At 42.3% G+C, this 19,654-nt stretch overlaps 1 protein-coding gene across 1 annotated transcript; it reads left to right on the top strand.

The window, feature by feature from the left end:
* The first annotated feature begins 8,839 nt into the window (after nucleotides 1–8,839).
* On the top strand, nucleotides 8,840–17,297 carry GPR78 (G protein-coupled receptor 78). The gene is made up of 3 exons (XM_013367022.3): nucleotides 8,840–10,549; nucleotides 11,053–11,166; nucleotides 15,076–17,297. Exons 1-3 carry the CDS (start codon nucleotides 9,882–9,884, stop codon nucleotides 15,311–15,313), a joined length of 1,020 nt encoding a protein of 339 aa, XP_013222476.2. The 5' UTR covers nucleotides 8,840–9,881; the 3' UTR covers nucleotides 15,314–17,297.
* Nucleotides 17,298–19,654: the final 2,357 nt, after the last annotated feature.

Here is a 19,654-nt window from a genome sequence, read left to right as displayed (position 1 = left end):
TGACAATGTTATGAAACGAGCTTAAAGAACTGTTCCTGGCATATTTTTACTAGATGTAGTAGTCATAAACGATGAAAAATGCTGCTCACAAGCATCGTGATTACTAAAGCCGGCAATCAGTTATCTTGACCTATTGTCGTGGTTGGCGATGACTCTTCTGCAGCAGAGCCTGTACTCTATGTAGTTTACTCCCAGTCCATCATATCTTGTATTTGAGGCCCATCCCTGCCCTCCATCCAATACATCACTCAAAGGCAAATCACTCCTGCACCAAGCAAAACCTGTTCCTGCTGACCTGGCACATTTCTCACCTGGTGTGGTGCTTCCTTCCCATCACTGACCTTGAATGATCAGGCATGTGACCAAAGATTCCAATATCTCATTTTCACAGAAGACAATTTTTAAGGAATTTGTGTATAGGGGCCCCTGGCAGTGTGGCACCTCATAGGCAGAGACTAAAAGACAGTGATTTTCACCTCTCCTGAACATACATTGATGATGTAAACATGAGATGCAAATTGTGCAAGTGAGAGAAGTGGGAGTTTGGGAAAGGATGGATAAGAAAATACAAGATAACAGGAGTACAGGCAGTGGCTGCTAATCAGGAATGGACAAAAGCAATTCTGTGAGACATTTCAAAATGTTGACATTGTTTCTATTCAATGTCAGAACAAAATGAAAGCTTTCCAAATGATTCACTAAACCCTAGACCAGAAATGGCTGCCTTCTTTCACCCAGCAGTTTTGTTGCTGACCTCTGCAGGCTCAGACCCCTGTTTGGGTTAAAAAAAGGCAGATTTTTGATTCCTTAGGCAGATTAGAGGATCTAAAGTCTTCCTGTCCTAGACTTACACCTGAATTAAATTAGCCCAGCTAGTAAAAGGGCTTTCCCAACTCCGGCAACTTTTTTTATTTTTGTGGGCAATAAAGGCATTTTGTCATGTCTTTTCCTTTTGTTTTTTTGTTTTTTTTTTTTTTTTTTTTTTTTTAAGTTGCTGTGCCAAAAGTACCAGCAGCTGGGCCTGCATTGGGGCAACAGGGAGAGTGCACAGCACCTCTAGACACCAGTTGACCAGAACTGCTCGGTTTGTGACAACAGACCAGTGTATGCTTACTTGCTCAACTCGTTGCATGAAGCTAGATGGTGGTTACAAAGCTCTGCCTGGCTGTTTCCAAGACTACTGCTATGTTAATGAAAATGATTACCCAGGAAAGAGACAAAACCAGAAATGACCTGAAGAGGCACAAAAATGAACATAATTATCAAAAATAATAGTTTAGAATTCAGAATATATTAATAATTTGTAGCACACATGCAAAGAAATTGCAGAGGTTACAAAACTCAAGGAACCTCATCAGCATAAGGAAAAAATGTTGTTCTGAGAATAACTGATTTGCATTGGACTCCTAAGCGAAAGTCAGGCAGAGTACAGGGCAAATTTTCTGGTACCTTTGAGCGCCTGTGCCTAGACAGGCATAACTGAGAGCTTCAGCCACAGATAATCTCCCAGAGCCCTTGCAGAGCCAAGGAGCAGGTGGTATTTATTCTTTTACTACCTGTGAAGGATGTACGTGCCCACCACTCTCCCTCAGGACCAAGGTCTGAGGAAGCAACATGGAAAAATGCTATGTGAGAAATAAGCAAGCATCCAGTCCAAGGATTACCCAAGTCCCTGCAGCCACCAACACGGAGTCAGGGCAAGGTTATTCCACTGTAGAGTATCGCAGAAAAGAGACTTCCTGTGGTTTCCTGTATAGGTGGGCAAAAGTAGGTGTGGAGCTGGGTAAGGGGAATGGCTTTAGAGAGCCATCAGGCCCAGCCTGTGCTTTGGTTCCCCATTCCTGTGTGATTCTGAATTTCTTATCAACTTTGGCAACATTTGTTTGTGGTAGGGCTCCTGGCAGAACTGGGGACCAACTTGTCTCTTGTTATTCAGATGAAAGCCCATCCCAGGTAAAAGTGAGACTCATAGATGGGTGTGATATTTTTCACTTCTATGCTTCTGGTGGGAGACTGAGTCTCCCTTTCTAATCAGAGGGGATGATTTGGGGCTACTTGTTATTATTGTTCCTAAGCAACATCACTTACAGTGGGAACCCTGCTATGCCAGTGTACAGAGTTTGCATTATACCGTGTGAATTTTGTTCTGGCAGTTCCCTGATTTTCTTTCTTTACCCTAATGAAAGTGGGGCTTTTTGGTGTTGTGGGGTTTTTTGTGTTTTTTATTTTTTTTGTTTTTTAGCACATTCAGTGAAACATTTAGTGAAAGGTGCGTGATAATAGAGACTCTGCAATAGCTGTGCATGCACAATGACCTGTGGTCACATTTAAATGTCTTAGCCCCAGAGAGTGTTTTTTATGAAAGCAGCATAGCACAGGCTTATTTATTACCTGCCAATTCTATTTCTTGGAGTGACGTTGCTTTTGAGCCGTTGTTTTTTTCTGCAAAAGAACGTGTTCCTGTGGATGGATGTGGGGGTGGGTGTATGGGTGGGTGGGCAAGGGAAAGGGATGGATGTGATGGGAGGACAGTACCTAGATATTACAGAATTGCTGTAGAAAATATCTTGCTATTTATTCCTCAAAGCAGATGGTGCCAGTTGATTACCTTCACCAATAGAAGCTGTACCTGTTAGTGGGGGTGTGAAGAAACCTCTCTGCAGTGACAGCTTAGGGAGAGGCAAACTATTGCTTAAGGTCTTTAAGCAAGAAACTGCCACAGAAAGATTAATGCGTGAAGGTTAAAGACCTGGGGCAGGAGAAGCAGGGTCAACTCTGTACAACCCAAGGCTGTTGCCCTGAATTATGGGGACTGGTCTGCTACACATCCATGGGGGGATAAGTTATGTGACACATCCATCCCTCAGGAGGGAATTTGCAGAGCTGAGAGGCACTTGTGCCCTAATGCCAAAGCAATTTGCTCCTTTGTGGCTGCCCTGGTCACATCTGAGTTCAGCCCACAGCGACTTGCCCACTCCAAAACCCCCTCTGTTCCTTTGATTCAGCATCTGTTTAAACTACTCCTGAGCAAACAGCTTAAGAAAGAGTTCTCTGCTGTGTGCGTGCACTCCTTCCCCTACATCAATCTGAAGGGCAAGCCTGCTTTGCACATCTCTGTCCCCGAGTAGCTCAGCAGTGATCTTTGTCAGATCAGCCCTCTCACTGCACAAGGTGGCGTTAATTTTTTTCTTAATATAATTTGCTGAGTGTTCTGTATAATAAGTCACCCTAACCAACATGGCTCCCATCACAGAAACTTAACGCTGTTTCTACAACCTTGTGCTTGATTGCTTTAATTTCCACTGTGTTGGTTTTCCCAGTGGCTTTAAGAGACTTGTCTTGGGTTTGCACTGACTCAAGGAAAGCAGAATCAAACTGTCTGTGCAAGGAAGAAGTGTGGGGGATTTTAAGCAAGTAAGGCAGGAAAAGGAGAATTTCTACAGTACAGGAGAAGAACACATGCCGTTTTTTTCATATGTTTGCTCCTAGAACTTCACTGCAACAGTAAATAAATAGCCTCAGCAGTTTCTGAAAAATGCCGTTTAATGTTTGCTGGCCCCTGGGAGTGCTAAACCTTGTCACATTTGTTGAAAATGCCAGTAAAAGACTCCTGGGAATTTCATCCCCATGCCTGCAGCTTTGATAAATTTTATAACAAGCTGGTGTAGTACAGCACTGCTAGTATGAACCACAGTGTTTGTGAGGCACTGTGGAAAAACAGCAAGAAAAATGTACTCTAATCTTTATTCCTATCAGGTTATCAAATTCCTATCAATATACTACATCCTTAAGATGTGGACAAAATAGATGAAAATGGAAGGAGAGTACATGTGCTCTTACGTTGAGATTCAATATTGAGAATCCACTCACCATTTTATTTTTTCTCAAGACTGCAAAAGAATTGTACCCTGGTGAAATTAAAAATTCTGGCTATGACCCAAGTCCCGAACATTCAATTGAATCAGGAGTAACTCTGTTGTAGAGCAAATGTGAGGAAAGAACTGAAATAGTCTGGGTATTTTGAAGAACTTAATGTTGAGTTATGGAAGACAGAGATTCAAGTTCCTGTGCCATTTGCTTGGGGGAACAGTATTCCTCCATTAAAGTTTCAGACCTGCATTACAGCAGTAAAGCTGTTCTGTGTAAAAGCTGTTAGTGTTTGTTTACCTCCTGACACAAACTTCACTCAAATCAATTTATTTTTCTGCTCAGTAGAATAGCATATTTTTGCATTCACATTTTTGCATTGTACTCTAAGAAGAAAGTCCAGAGAGCTTTATTCCAAAGCTGAATCTTGCAATGCAGAATGCTAGTTCTATCCGCTGCCTCATGTTGTGGACGACAAAGACAAGATGCACTGGTGGAAGAAAGAGGAAGCACTGACACATATTCATCCATATCTATTTTTAGAATTTTATCTCAGATGAAACTTGTTTTAATTCTCTGAATATTTTGCTGTTTTCCTTTCATACTCCAGTATCCATGCACTTTCATTTCCATTAAGAAACATCAAGAATAGAATCACAGAATCATAGAATGCTTTAGGTTGGAAAAGACCCTTATGATCATGAAACCAAACCCTTAATCTAACACTACCAAGTCCACCACTAAACCATGTCCCTAAGTGTCATATATACATGTCTTTTAAATACCACCAAGGATGGTAACTCAACCACTTCTTTGGGCAGCTTGTTCCAGTGCTTCACAATACTTTCCATAAAGAAATTTTTCCTAAAATCCAATCTAAACCTCCCCTGGTGCAACTTGAGGCCATTTCTACTTCTCATAGAATCACAAAATCATTTTGGTTGGAAGAGACACTCAGGATCATCAAGTCCAACCATAACCTAACTCTAGCACTAAACTATGTCATTAAGAACCTTGTCTAAATGCCTTTTAAACATCTCCAGGGATGGTGACTCCACAGCTTCCCTGGGCAACCTGTCCCAATGCCCAACAAACCTTTCAGTGAAGAATTTTTTCCTAAAATCCAATCTAAACCTCCCCTGGTGCAACTTGAGGCCATTTCCTCTTGTCCAATCACTTGCTACTTGGGAGAAGAGACCAACACCCCCCATACTACAACTTCCTTTCAGGTAGTTGCAGACAGCAATAAGGTCTCCCCTCAGCCTCCTTTTCTCCAGGCTGAACAGCCCCAGTTCCCTCAGCCGCTCCTCATCACACTTGTGCTCCAGGCCCCTCACCAGCCTCGTTGCCCTTCTCTGAAGTCTCTCCAGCACCTCAGTGTGTTCCTTGTAGTGAAGGACCCCAAACTGAACACAGTATTTGAGGTGTGGTCTCACCAGTTATTCTTGTGGCATTATTACCTGTTTCATCAAACCTCAGCTCCACCCTCAAAGTCAAATATTTTATGCTTGTGTTATTTTGAGATCAATTTTTGCAAACTGTAGGAATATGTCTTGTGTGCATAAGCTGTTATGTTATATTGCATTAATCCAACTGCAACTTTATCTGTTGAACTATGAGATTTGTTATTGTAGTATTTAAGAATTTTGAAGTAATTTCAGTATGCAGAACTGCTGCACAGTTAAGCTTCATATTTCTTTTGCTGTTCTCCCTTCCCTGGTAGTTATGATAAATACACATACTTTTTACTGCTCTATGTTTTCCCTGCAAAGTAGTGGTCTACAGGAGGAACGTGCAGTCCTTTCAGTTTGGATTTACTCCATTTGAGGAAGATCTTTATGACAAAGCTATTCCACAGGTGGTAAATGTGCCCACTGGAATTCTGCCACAGGAACAGTGATGTGGAGTTGTATTAGACTGATGAGTCAGGCCTCACATCCCTTCTGAAGAGACTAACAGCATGTCAGTTATTACGTTACTACTGTCTACTTGCTCATTTGTCTTATTGTTGCAGAAAGAATAAAAGCTGTGTTAGTCTAGTAGCTAAGGATGCCCTGCTTGCTCAAAGACCCTATAGTTGAAATAATAATAAAGCAGGACTCTGAAAAGAAACTACAAGAGAATAATAAAAAATTAAGTTGCTGCTTAGTTTTGGTGAGCTGAAGGACTCTAGCTTCACTAAAGCTTCATTAACTAAAACTAGCAAAACAACAATGACACACATGCTGCCATTGTGGTGATGAGAATGTTTCCACATTCTTTTTGAGAGCTATGAGTACCAGAGCTGTTTGGAGAGCATGCTGAAAAATCTGACGGGTATTAACTATTCTTCCTCACTTTTGAAATTGATCACTTTTTAGCAAGTGGCCTAGAAGTGAAAAGCCTTGTTCTTAATGTTGGTTCTGCAAGCCATTCCACTTCCCCCCATATTGGTTACCTACTGTAAGACAAGCTGGGGGAAAGGGTTGCTTTTCTCTGTACTTGCAAATTATTTGATGTAATTTGTTTGAGACCTCCTTCTTTCATCATGCTTTCTTAAAATTAGAACCAAATTAAATGTGTTCCTAGCCTTTGCAGAATACATTGATTAGAGCTGAATTATGCTCAGTTGTGATCTACATTGAAATTTGCATGACACATCTCTCCTGGAGTGAAACTAAAAGGGAATTTCAATCGTCCCCTATTTCTTTTCAGTGAATACAGTCCATTAACCATTAAATCCAATAAGTTGTGGTCAATATTTAGAACAGATGAATGTGTAGATTTAATGAATGATGCAGCTACTAGAACAAAAGTCTCAAGTACTTACCTAATCTGTGCTAACTGAATAGTTTATGTCTATTAAAGGATAATTAATGACAAGCACCTCTCTTTTCTTTTTCCTTTTCTTGTTTGTATTGCAGCAGTCTCCACTGTCCCCAGTTTCAATCAAGACAGCATCCTTGATTGTGAAAGTAAATACTGTAAGATCTTGATTGGGAAAATATGTAGGTTTAGTATGACTCATCCTTATCATTTGCAGTGATTTATGTGTGTCTGCTATATGCAAAAAGGTAGCATGAGCATATGTCTTTTGAGGGGCTAAGGTAGCAGATGCCTACTTTCATAGACCCACAGTGGCAAGTTTAAGACTTCTGGTCTCACACACATGCCAATTTTCAGCTTCATAAGCTGTAAATGGGTATTTGAACATTAAATTGAAAGGTGGTTGGTATGAAGTGTTATAGTTTGCGTCCTGTAAATGGTAAAGGGTCAGCAGAGGACATACATCCCACAGAAAGTCATGCATATGCTTAACTTGTCATGTTGACAAAGTTCCACTGAAAATAGAAGGGAAAATCTAACAATTTCATTTCTACTGGGTCCTTTGAGCCCAGGATATTGTTTCAGGGGACTGTACAACTCATTGCACATGTGAAAAAACAGAATCATTTTTTCCTGGCTTTCTGCTGCTTGCTACCTTATTTTTTTTTCTTGTCTTGTTTTGATGTGTTATTTCTCCATTAGTTTTCAGAAACAATTCATTCTTCATTTGAAAAGGTTGTATTAGAGAAATTATGTGTGCATGCATAGAAGAGAGTCAGAAAGAGACAGAAGTTGCCTTCTGTCTGGATCCAACAGGAAATAGCTTCTCAAGTAGCTCTCACAGTAAGAGTAGAGCACATCTAGGTTATCTCTGTGATGATATAAAATAACATCCACCCCACCTCACAGCACCACACAGAGAGCCTCTAATCCCAGATGTCTAACATAAAAGCATCATAACCTTGTGATACTATTAAATGAAAGGTAAGTTATAGATGGGTTCTGACTAGCAGGAATCTTAAGCGTTGCTGTTATGAGAGAGGGAGTAACTGCAGAACCTCTGCTCTGAATGGGTACAGCCAGCTTCTCCCATGACAGTTCAATTTTTCCCAACCCTCTGTGCAGCATTTGGCTCTGCAGTGTTAGTTCTCTGATGACAGAAGTGCAACAACTGAACTCTGAGAGAACTGGTATTGTCACGCTTTTATAAATTTTTTTTTCAAATGCTTACACAGATATCTATTGGATCTTTGTTTGTCAAGCATAAGCACTGTCAATTGCATCTGCTCTTTTTTAACTTTGGAAATTACAGCTTTCTGATCAAAGAAAACATTAAATTTCTTTCCATCCTGAGGAATAATACAGTTCTGGTTCTCTTCAAAACAACACATCTCATGTCTTGTTGCTTTGCTCTTTCCTTAAGACATACAACTTACCATAGCAAGCTTTTCAATTAGGGCCTGATCCAAAGCTTATAAATGCTGTTGGAAAAACAAACAAACAGACAAACAAACATTGCCTCCAGGCTCTGCCAAGCACTTTTATGTGTAGTTATTCACACAGTGGTCACACTTGCGTGACAAGGCTACGTTGTAGGAACAATATATACAATGCAGCATTTCCTTAGGATATTAATAGTCATTTTGGATAGTGGGAAAGCTACCCTTCTCCTTTTCTTCCTGTCAGTTCTGGCAATCAACTGTAAAATGTGATGGTGATTAGATGTGGCAGATTTTTTCTGTACCAGTTCTTTTATGCACCAAAACTTATGTCCTATTTTTTCCCCTTCTATATTTCTTTTACTTTTTAATCTAAGACAAGATTTATAGCATCTTTGGGCACTAGATACGTGATCCACTTTCCTGACAGGTGCAAAGGGAGAATCTCTGGCCTCTTTCATATTTGTCTTTTTAGCTCTTGCCACAATGTGATAACTGAAAAAAACCCTTTCTTACTATTGCACTGTTGTGCTAAGAGTGTAAGTGGAAAATGGTAAGAGAGAGACTTAGTTTTCCACAGAATATGCCAGCACCACTGTAATGCAGGCAGTTGTTCACCGAGCTGCAACTTCAAAAGTGTGAGTCAAAGTGGCCAAAGTGAAGTCGCTAACCTTCCCCCTATTGTTGACCAAGGAGGACAGTGGGGATACCCACGGTAAACATAACCCCTCTAGTGCTATGAAATCAAAGCAGGGGAAGGGGCAAGTAGTCCCTCAGATGGAGAGGGGAAACCTTCCAAGGACACAGACAGTAGCTTTTCGACAGGTTTCATGAACGCTGAATGCAGCCGGTGCGCTCAAGGCGTTCCTGAGCACGGCACAGACATTAAACTACCAGCGATTCCCCGCCAGCTCTGATCCTTCCTGAGCTGCGCATTAGCGGAAAGTTGGGCTTCCTGTTGCTGTCGCCTGCGGTCCGGGAGTGAATCAAAACTGACTCCGCGATCTCTGGCTGAGCCTGTGCCTCGCAGCCGCTCGTCTGCGCATGAGTCGCCGCGGGAGGCTCCGCGGCTGGAGTATTTCAGGGGCTGGGCAGCGGGAGAAGATGCTCAGTGCCTGAAGGCGGCCGTGCGCCCGTCGCAGGGGGACCCGGAGAGGGCACCGGCGCGGGGGGCACAGCAGCCTGAAGGCAGCGCGGCTCGGCCGTCGGGGCAGGTCCCGCTTCAGCACCGCGGACAGCGCGCAGCGAGCACCGCGCTTCGGCTCCGGGCCCCGCTCCCCACTCCCGCGGCCGCGCTCCCCGCTTCCCCCGGCCCCGCTCCCCCGACTCCACTCCCCCGGAGCCCCGACCCCTCTCCCCGGCTCCGATTCCCGGGTGCCCCGACCTCACCCCTACCTCCGGCTCGGGTCCCCGGTTGCCCCGTCCCCAATTAGCCCGGACCCCGCTACCCCGCTTTCTGGCACCGCTACCCAGGTATCCCGGTTCCGCTTCCCCGCGGGAGCTCTCCCCTCTGCCCCGGCTGTCAGCCCGCCCAGCCCCGTTCCCCTCTCCCCTCTCTCTGCACCTTCCTCTCTGCTCCCCGCCCCCTGCTCCTCTCCCTACACCCCTCTGCCTCCGGCTCCTCTCCCCGCTCCCCCGGCCCCCTGTCCCCCGGTCCGCGCCGCCGGCAACATGCGCGGGCGGCCGCGGGCGGCGGCAGGCGAGGCTGCGGTGCCGGCTCGGATGCCTCCTTCCTCCTGCCCTCGTCTGCTCCAGGCGACCCGCTGAGAGATGGACTTGGCAGGCGTGCTGCTGGCGTTGCTCCTCGTGCTGGTGCTGGTTGTCTCTCTGCTCTCCAACCTCCTGGTGCTGCTATGCTTCGTCTACAGTACGGAGATCCGCAAGCAGGTCGCCGGGGTTTTCCTGGTGAACTTATCCTTTTGCAACCTGCTCCTCACCGTCCTGAACATGCCTTTTACCCTGCTGGGGATCCTGAGGAGCCAGCAACCCCTCGGGGGCTGCGTCTGCAAGGCAGTGGGTTTCCTGGAAACTTTCCTGACTTCCAACACGATGCTGAGCATGGCAGCACTCAGCATCGACAAATGGATTGCCGTGGTGTTCCCCTTAAGCTACACCAGCAAAATGCGGTATAAGGACGCAGTGATACTGATGGGCTACTCGTGGCTCCACTCCCTCACGTTCCCCTTGGTATCTTTGTTTTACTCGTGGGTAGATTACAGCAGCGTTTATGCCTCTTGCACCTTGCACCTGAAGGAAGAGACGGAACGGAGAAGGTTTACAGTGTTCACCATCGTCTTTCACTCCACTAGTTTCATGCTGTCGCTGGTGATCTTGTGTTTCACCTACTTAAAGGTGCTGAAAGTTGCCCGGTTCCACTGCAAGCGGATAGACATTATCACCATGCAGACATTGGTTTTACTGGTGGATATACACCCCAGGTAATGTATGCGTGTTGGTATTCACAGCCCCAGGGCAGTTGCGGTAGGTACCCCGGGAGGAGAGCATGTCCTGCCTCCCCAGCACCCTTTCCTTCACTTCTGACTGCCCTGGCCACATGGCGAACCCTTCTGCCTCTAGTTTCAGACGCTGCTTACACTGCCAGAAGACGGTGGCTTGTGCGTTTGTAGCCTGCTTTGTTTAAATGCTAGTCCCGCTCGCCGGGTGCTCCCACTTGCCCTAGCTCCCTTTAACAGGGAGCCGCTGCTTTGGTGAGTGCGATCGTCCCCAGAGTCGCAGGAGCCGGGGCTGCCCTCCCCTCCCCAGGGGACTGCCACCCTCCTGGTCTGGGGCTGCGCTCCCTCCCCCGGGGACTACCCTGCCCTGTCCTCCCCCAGGGCAGGATCTCTCCGGCCGGGAGCGAGTCCTTCCCCTCTTCCCGGGGTTCACATCTTTCCTTCTCGCTTCTTGCCTTAACCCACCGACTGCTCTTTTCCCTTTGCAGTGTGAAGCAGCGTTGCCTTAATGAGCAGAAGCGGAGGAGGCAACGGGCTACTAAGAAAATCAGTATTTTTATAGGGTCGTTCGTGATCTGTTTTGGTCCTTACATTATCACCAGGTTAGTATCGTCTATTGGGGTGGGGGACTTTCCGGGACCAGTATACCCTCAGACGCACAGGTTCTCGGAGGGTGCTACAGCTAATTTTGGGGTGCCGGAGCTGAACACCCGGGTCTGGTTCTGAGGGGCAGAATACACAAGCACACATGCACTCACACTTGCACACACACCGACCCTGCCCGCACGCCTAGCCGCTGGTGAAGCCTCGGCAAACTCTGGCTCTCCTTTCTTCATTGCAGCCAGGTCGGAGTGCCTCTGCCAAGAGCAAGAGGCTTTTAGGACAGATACCAGGAATTAATTGCATGCCGGTGGGAGATAAAAGCAGTTTAAAAGACTCACCACCTTTCCTTATTAGCACGACCAGAGCAAGAGAGAGGAAAGCAGACAGCTTTTCGTGATTAGCTCAGTATTTTTTTCTTTTTTTAAAGCCATAGGGCCAAATTTATTGGAAGCTTTGGTGACATAATTTAACTTTATCCAGGCTGATAATTTGTCAGTTAAACTTTGTGTCTGGAAAACTTAATGTCTGTAATGGTGCACAACAGCCTTGTGATGAGGTGTGAGAGTCATCTCCCAGGAAAACTAATAATGTATAAGAAACATCATGCTCCTCAACTGGTCAGAATAATTGGCATCCACCCTGGTGATTTGCACCTTTTTAAATAGTCATGTATCATTCTCATTCTGTACTTTCTTAGTCTTTAAACAACATATGGTTATTATTTTAAATTCTTGCATAAATCAGTGAGCTGGAAATCAATTTAACTCTACTGAATTGCAGCACCTCAGGATTGAACCTTTAATATCTAAATTGAAATGGGCTAAATTTTTCACTAGTGTCTTTTTAAAAATTATGTCCCTTTTCACAGTGTTTTCAAGACACATTTAAAGAGAACTACTTTTGTCAAGGAAGGTGCACTAGTCTTTGCAAAACCACCCTAGTCAGGGTTTCCTCAAGGTTTCTGCCAATCTGCCAGGGTCTGCAGCCACACCAGCTTACAGAAATTGTCTGGCTTTAGAGCACTGATCTCTCACAGTCACACGTATATAGGCCATTTATGATCACAGTCATTACCCTTCTTTTTGTATGGGCAAGGGACAGATTGAGCCCAGTGAACAAAAATGACAATATTTTTTAACCTTTAAGATGATATTTCTATCAGTTTCCCTTTATCTGAATGCATGTCAGGGATTCCTGACAGATCGCTTGGATAACTCTTCTTTTTTTTTTTTTTTCAGTTGAAAGGATTATTACAAGTATTAACATTACATCAGAGAGTTTAAAGGTTAATTGTACTGTTCAGTACATTCTGAGTCATTTTCTATTAACTTCTGCTATAATCAGGATAAAATCATATTGAGCAAAGTGGATTTTGCCATCTTCTTTCCATCTGAACATTAGCAAGCTCAGCAAATTCCAGTGTTGTCACATTTTTCAGGGCAGAGATAATTCTCATAAACTCTAAAATAAAAGTGACTTCCTTTTTCAGACCTTGCATTTGGCAAATGTGAGACAGTGCATTTTCTACATGTGACAAACTGGTATCTTGTGTCACTAGAAAGAAGACTGAGGGTTTATATAAATGTGCGTTTCAAGTTACAGCTTCTGCCTCAGTCACTAACACTTGAGGTGGTCCAGTGACAGAGAAATGGGAAGTATTTGGGGAAGACAACATCAAAGGCTTTTTGCCCCAAGGGCAAGGCAGTGGCACTGGATAAAAGGTGGTGGTGAAGACGAAGTTAGAGGACTTGCTGACATGCACAGTTCTCCATTCTTCCACCATTCTGCTGTTAGGGCAGGTGACACTGAAGGAATTTCTATGGAGGCAAAGTCAGAGATCTCCCTCCCGTTTTCTTGCTCTTTGGCCTGGTGACTCAGTTTGTGTTGTGAGCTCAGTATTTGCTCCTCATTTCAGAAATTTGAATGAAATTATGATCATTAGCAAAATATGCGTCTGTTCACTAAGAGCAGACAGATTAATTTCATCTTTTCTGTAGCAGCACTGAAAACAAGAACATGATACTGAGATGCATTCAGATGGATATTTCTAAGGCTGACTTGATTTGTACAGGCCCTTCATCTTATTAAAATCTAGGTAATTTTTCTTATGTTGGCTACAGTGCAATTATGTTTGGGCCCATAGTAGATTAAAGGGAAGACATAGCAATATATCTGTTTTCATGACTGAAAGATACCTAATTATTCTTATTTAGTGTCTGTATAAAAACATCAAACATGTAAATATCAAATGTATATTTCTTGTATCGGGGCGATATATAGTATGCAACAAACCTAAGCAAGCATGCAACAAGAGTAATTTATCATACATTTATTTATTCCTCACATTTTGTGCCTTCCTATTCTCTGTTTTGAATTCACTGGGATTTTTTCCAAGCAGCTTCAAACAGAAGTCACCTGTTTTTTAAATGCACATGACACATGGATTATTTCAGTTTCATGCATATAAATGAGAAATTTTCCTGACAAAGTCCAACCACTTGTTGCAATGTTCAGTCCTAGTGGTGATAAGTCAACTTTTCTGCATGGAGGGATCAGAACAACTTCAAAAGTCAATGCCCTGCAAGCTGGGAACTCTGCACTTTGGAAAGAGGCCAAAAGGTTCTTCAAGACTTGGCAAAGCTTCTGATCTTACATCTTCAAACAATGGTGTTCTAGGGTACAGGAAAAGTTATTTTTTCTCGTGGCACCTTTTTTTTTTTTTTTTCCCTTCTGGAATAAATATAGCAAAACAGTATATTCTTAGCCTTGCAAAAGGCTTCACAAAAGACATCCAGATAATAAAAACTTCTCACCATGTTCTTTCCACTTTTCTGGAAAGTTTTCTCACTGCAGATGCATTGTATGCTAGACATTTGCTGAAATAGTCTGAAGATTTGCTCTCACTTCTGTGGAAAAAGTGTTTAACTTGGTTGCAGTTTCTCCCCCATGATTAATGCACCCATCTCAACTGAGGTGCTGAGGCCACTAATCACCTACAAAACACAGACTACGAGACACTGGCCTGGAGGCAGCTGGCTGGTCATGTAATGATGATTAAAATGTTGTCTCCTTGTTGTCTTTGGCCAAATGTGGTCAGTCAAGTACACACAGAAACTTTCCTAGGTAAGCAGATGCAGTTGTGCTCTTAAGCATAGTGTGGATTTGCCACTTAAATCTTTCTGAAATATTGCCATGTTGTTCTTCATACTACAATGGTCTAACATGAATCCTTTTTGCATATGTGATAATTCAGAGCAGTGGTGTAATTCAGCTTGACTGTTCTGTATCTGAGGCATTGGTTTCAGTGGTCTAGTACAGGTTTCTTGTGTCCTTTGAGTGATGCATAGTATCCAAAACCTTTACATACGTTGGCAGATATGACAAAGGACCTAGAGGAGACCCACAACTTGCAGGAGTAGTAGCCTGATGTCGAGGGGGTTACACGTGAATGTCTCAAGTGTTACTGAACAGCACCACTCAGTTCACTGAGTTGAGTGAGCCTTGACTCTCCCAGTCACTTGTGTCTATCTCAAGCTTGCCATGGGAGAGGGGTAGTCACTTATGTTACCAAAATTTTGACCACTTACCAGCACAACTCTCTAAATTCAGAAAGTGAACAATAAATTCCAGCACTTTCTTATCTCTGATGTATAGGAGCATTAACTTCGAAAACACACTTTTCTCTCTTTTCATACTGGGAATAATTGTTGTCTCCCAGCGGCCTTGCTAGGAAAGTTTCCTTTGCCTTTGCTGAATCCAAGGAGTAAGTACAGGGCCCTTCTCCTGCATAGACTGTGTACTGTAAGAAAATAAGTGTCACTTTAATGTTTCATGAAGCATGAGTTGAGCACTGGGGTCAGTGTGAATATAACACTCAAGTGTTTCCTTCTCTCTTTAATGTTTAACAGGTTGATAGAGCTCCTTCCTTTTGTTACCATAAATTACTACTGGGGAGTTATAAGCAAGTGCCTCACCTACAGTAAGGCTGCATCAGATCCATTTGTTTACTCGCTTTTACGTCAACAATACAAAAAAGTTCTGATCAACATTGTCAATAGGATACTCAAGAGGGACCTGTATCCATCATCGGGGTACAACAGCTCTCTCGACACTGAAAATGATTACTGCTTGCACAGAACAAACTAACAGTATGAAAAGCATTCCCCTTTGAGTGAGACAGGTGTTTGCCGCTGCTGGGAAGCTGCCTTTTCCCTCTTGTGCTCACAGTGGTGACAGTGTCTTCAAGGTGTGAAAGCTGCATTAATGTGATGCAGTTCGTTGTGGACTTTTCCCTGGTCTGCAGCCAAGTACAATACATGGCAAAGCCTTGACCCTGAGTGAGCGGAGTTGCTTGAGGGTTTTGAGAGAGCCTTTGGATGCTTTAGAGAAGCTTAGAGAGCTTTCATTTGTCTCATGTCTGAAGACTTGGTATATTTTGGAGCGTCCCACTTCAGGTGTGATATTCCAGCATCTTCTGGGACAGCAGGAATCCCCAGGTTGGAAGGAGAGGTATAGAGTCCTCTGTGCTGTGCATGTAACTTGGCAGCCGTGGATCTGCTCTGTTAGTTTCAAACATTTCAAATAAGTCTTTTAATTGATTGATTTATTGTATTGGTGCCTCAAATGAGTGATATGGGTCAGCACTTTGAATCTGAGATTGTTATTATTTATTACTAGGCATCATGATTGTAACATAGCCTTTAGGAAGTGGTACCTATATTTGATATGCCAGTATTCTATCAAGCATAACCAAAGTCCACATATCTGAGTTACTACTATTTAGCACTTCAGTGGTATGTGATTACAATAATTACAGCAACAGTAACAAAGACATATATGGAATTAAGTTAAATCACACTGTAGTTCCATTGCTGAGCTAGTAGTCCTGTTCAAACAAGCTTTTATTGAGAAAAAAACAATTAGACAGTAGAAGTGGCAGATACCGCTGTGTTTAAGGTCTATTACTTCAGAAGCTGTTTTCAAAGAACAAGCTAAAATATATTAATTCTTTTTAAGGGACAATTAATGTGTAAAATATTTCATGCATCGGCTATATTTGGTGGATTGTAATAATATTGTACAATCTTTTATTTCATAATGATCAGTTAATCTGGTGATTTTAATGGATATCAGGAGATGTCTGAGAATTATTATAGCAGACCTGCTGCCAAATGCCCAGAAACACAAAGCTGCTTTATTATTACATGTATTTTTCTCTTTTATTTATTTTTAAGTCTAAACAGGCTTTGGAAAATGTGGGAATTATTTTTGAACAATATTCCTTTGATTATATGAGACTTGAATCAAAGTATTCTGTGGCATTCAATAAGCTGCTATTTTCTAATTGAGTACATAAGGGGAAAATTAAAGCAACTCTAAAGTATATTTTAAGAAAAAAAGAAGTAAGAAGATAGTAAAGAACACTTATTTTTTGTGTAACAATGGACTTGACCCGATTAAGCATTGAGAAGGCTATTTTTGGTCAAACTAACCGTATAAGCATGTGATTAGGCCCAAATATAATTTCCTTTGAAGTTAACAGCTCTGTTCCCATGCTGAAAATTAAGTACCTGCTTAACTGTTTTGTAAAATCACTGTTGAGCATTCAGCACATGGAGAGGGATGTTCCCACCATCCACAATGAGGAAGGAGAGCGTCTAATTGCAATCCCACTGAAGTCAAGGGAAGGTGATGCTGCATAACAATTACAATGTTCTCTTATCTCCTACTTTTAATCTCTGAGGCCTTTCTGATGCTTTTTTTTTTTTCTGCCATGCAAGTACCTTATGCCTCTGTGTTTTGCATCTATAGTTCTGCCTGTGTTTAAATTGAATGTACTATAATGGTTTTGTCTTCTTAGTAAAGTATTTGTACTCTCTCCAATTTTGTGTAAATACAGTATTTCAGAAAAAAAAAAAAAACATGTTGTCTATGGAATCTTTCCAGTTTTACTATCTTCCTTTCTTCCTTCACACACCTCCCCTTCTGCCACCTGATGCTTCAATCTTTCATTTCAGCTGCGACATAAGGGCCATGGATGTTAAATTTTCGGTTATTTTTTGGTCAGTTTTGTGCCAAAAAGTTTTGATAGTCTGAAGCATTTAAATGTGAATAAACACGAGTTTATGATACCTACAGTTGTATGCTTACCTTTGGTTTCCTAAATAAAATGGGGCTCAATTTAAGAAATTTATATGTTACATACAGTTCAGTGTGTTAATTGTCACCTTCAAGACATACTAATATAAATAAGTCTTCACTTTGTTTTTTTTTTTCTATCTTAGTATCAAGGAAATAGTAGAGGAGAGAAAAAATAATAAACTTTAGGGCTATTACAGCAATGAACTTCTAAAGCTATTAAACCATAAACCACATTTTAAAAGTATAAACCAGGAAATAGCTAAACTGCTACATCTGCTGTTAAGTTAATTAATGAAGCTTATTCATGCCAGTTGAGGGTGTTGCCATGCACACACTTCACAATACCACTCAGCCTCACAAAGCATTGAACATTTCTGGAGGTGTTTAGGTCTAGATGGAAAAAACCCTTTTTTTTTTTTTTTTGAGCTGTGCTGGGTATTCCAGAACATCTTTTAGATTTGTTTTCCATAGAGAACTAGTAAGGTAAGGTCTACAATGTGTTCCAGATGCAAGGTCGCCACAAACTAAGGAAGAGGCAGGAGAACTCTAGTCCTCTCAATATTGATTTGCAATGAAATTTATGTGCCTTTAGCATTATCAGAAGACATCTTCCTTTCCTCAGTATGCGCAGCCAGTTCTGCAAGTAAATTTTTCTGTCTCCCTTGTTCTCTCCATCCCTTCTCCACTCTCCACCAGAGAAGGGCTTGCTCTACTTTTCTAACGAAGTAGGAAGTGTTCATCGAGAGGTGTTGATTTCATTACCTGAGCTTCCTGACCTAGGTAAAACTCCTGTTAGCTTGGTACTTCATTCACCATTGTCACAGAGGGACCCTGAAATTAGTTTTAGGTGAACAACCAGGTCCAAAACAGACTTTTATTCTGTCCGGAAAAGTCCGGGAAAACAACCAATTAGAAACGGGGTTTATACAATCAGTTAGCACTCCAGTAACATAAAATACAGGTTCGGATATAAGTTGAGGAAATTATTGGGGTACAGCAAATAAGAATAATGGAGATCCACAGTGTGCATACACATGGCTCACGAAAAACAGTGTCTGACTACAGGAAAATACACTCATTTGTCTAGTGAGGAAAGCACACTTACTTATATTAAAGCAAAGAATTATATTAAGGGAAAATACACTCGCCCGTTCGGCAAGGAATTTTTAAGGAAAATACACTCGCCAGTCCAGCGAGGAATTATTAAGTTATCATTCACCCACATGCAGAGATGAGGCAGTCCCAGTTCTGGGAGTTTACCTTAGACGGTACTCCAGTCTAAGGAGGGTATGCATCTGTCACAACCATGCTCTGGATTATTCAGGGGTAGGAGAAGGTAGGGGAAAATGACACTTTCCCCCAATTTTTTTGGATGCTGCAAAACAGATCAAAGGATTTGGGGCTATACTGGGGGTGAGAACATATAGCTCACATGATGGGAGCATTCACCAGAGGTGGCAAGGCTGTGGATTCCCCCATACTGACATTTTAGATAAAACAAACATTGGATACGCAGTCCTGGTGAAGAGAAGATGCCAAATTAATGTATACTGTGATTAAGTTATAAAAGACATACCCATCATTAACCAATTGACATGAGATAAATGCTTTCTGACCACCTGCAAAACAAGGGGATATTTTTCAAGTTTAGATCATTCTGCATGACAAGAGGGAAACAGAAGATTAAGTGATACATTGTTTAGAAGCAGAGTGCTTAGTTTAACTAATAATTAATGGATGTATTGTAAGTAAGAAACTAAACAACTATAACTAACATCATCAATTATTTCTTCTTATAGATGTATTGTATGTAAAAATTTTCAAAATTTGGAATGGATATGTAATAATTATGTGAACATAAGCAACACAAGAGCATCCAGTCTTTGGAGCACTTATGGAGGATGATCCCCAGAGCTCCTCAGTGCTGTCAATAAAAGAATGCTGCTTAACAGTATAATTGACTCTGTTGTTAAGTTTATCCATTTCACTGAGAGTAGGGTTTGGTTTGAATCAGAAGATTTCAAACAAAGTTGAAGTATGCTATCCAAAACAGCATCTTGCCATTGGCATGCTCCAGGAAACTTTATCTGGATTTCCTACACAATGATCTGGAGTGAGTTTTGCTAGGAGATAAAAGACTGGCCAATATCTTGCAGGTGTGTTTGTGGAGTTGGAAATGCCATGGAGTCAACAGAAACTGCCTGACACAGTGATGTCTCTAGTAGAAGGAGCTGTCACCCACCTGTGGCTGCTTAGAGAAAACAATGGTGAGCTGTTGAAAGAGTGTGTGAGGGAAGCATCATTCTTCTAGCAGCAGGGCCCAAAAAACTCCTGGGCTGTGACTTT

The sequence above is a fragment of the Columba livia genome, chromosome 4 (assembly GCF_036013475.1).
Source record: "Columba livia isolate bColLiv1 breed racing homer chromosome 4, bColLiv1.pat.W.v2, whole genome shotgun sequence".
NCBI lineage: Eukaryota > Metazoa > Chordata > Aves > Columbiformes > Columbidae > Columba > Columba livia.
This window is presented reverse-complemented; position numbering and strand designations above follow the sequence as displayed.

Bases quoted from the DNA above. Each gene is read 5' to 3' on its own strand.
- GPR78 (XM_013367022.3), top strand. From the start codon at position 9,882: ATGGACTTGGCAGGCGTGCTGCTGGCGTTGCTCCTCGTGCTGGTGCTG. The intron at 10,550-11,052 runs GTAATGTATGCG...TTCCCTTTGCAG, and splicing joins CTGGTGGATATACACCCCAG to TGTGAAGCAGCGTTGCCTTA. The intron at 11,167-15,075 runs GTTAGTATCGTC...AATGTTTAACAG, and splicing joins GGTCCTTACATTATCACCAG to GTTGATAGAGCTCCTTCCTT.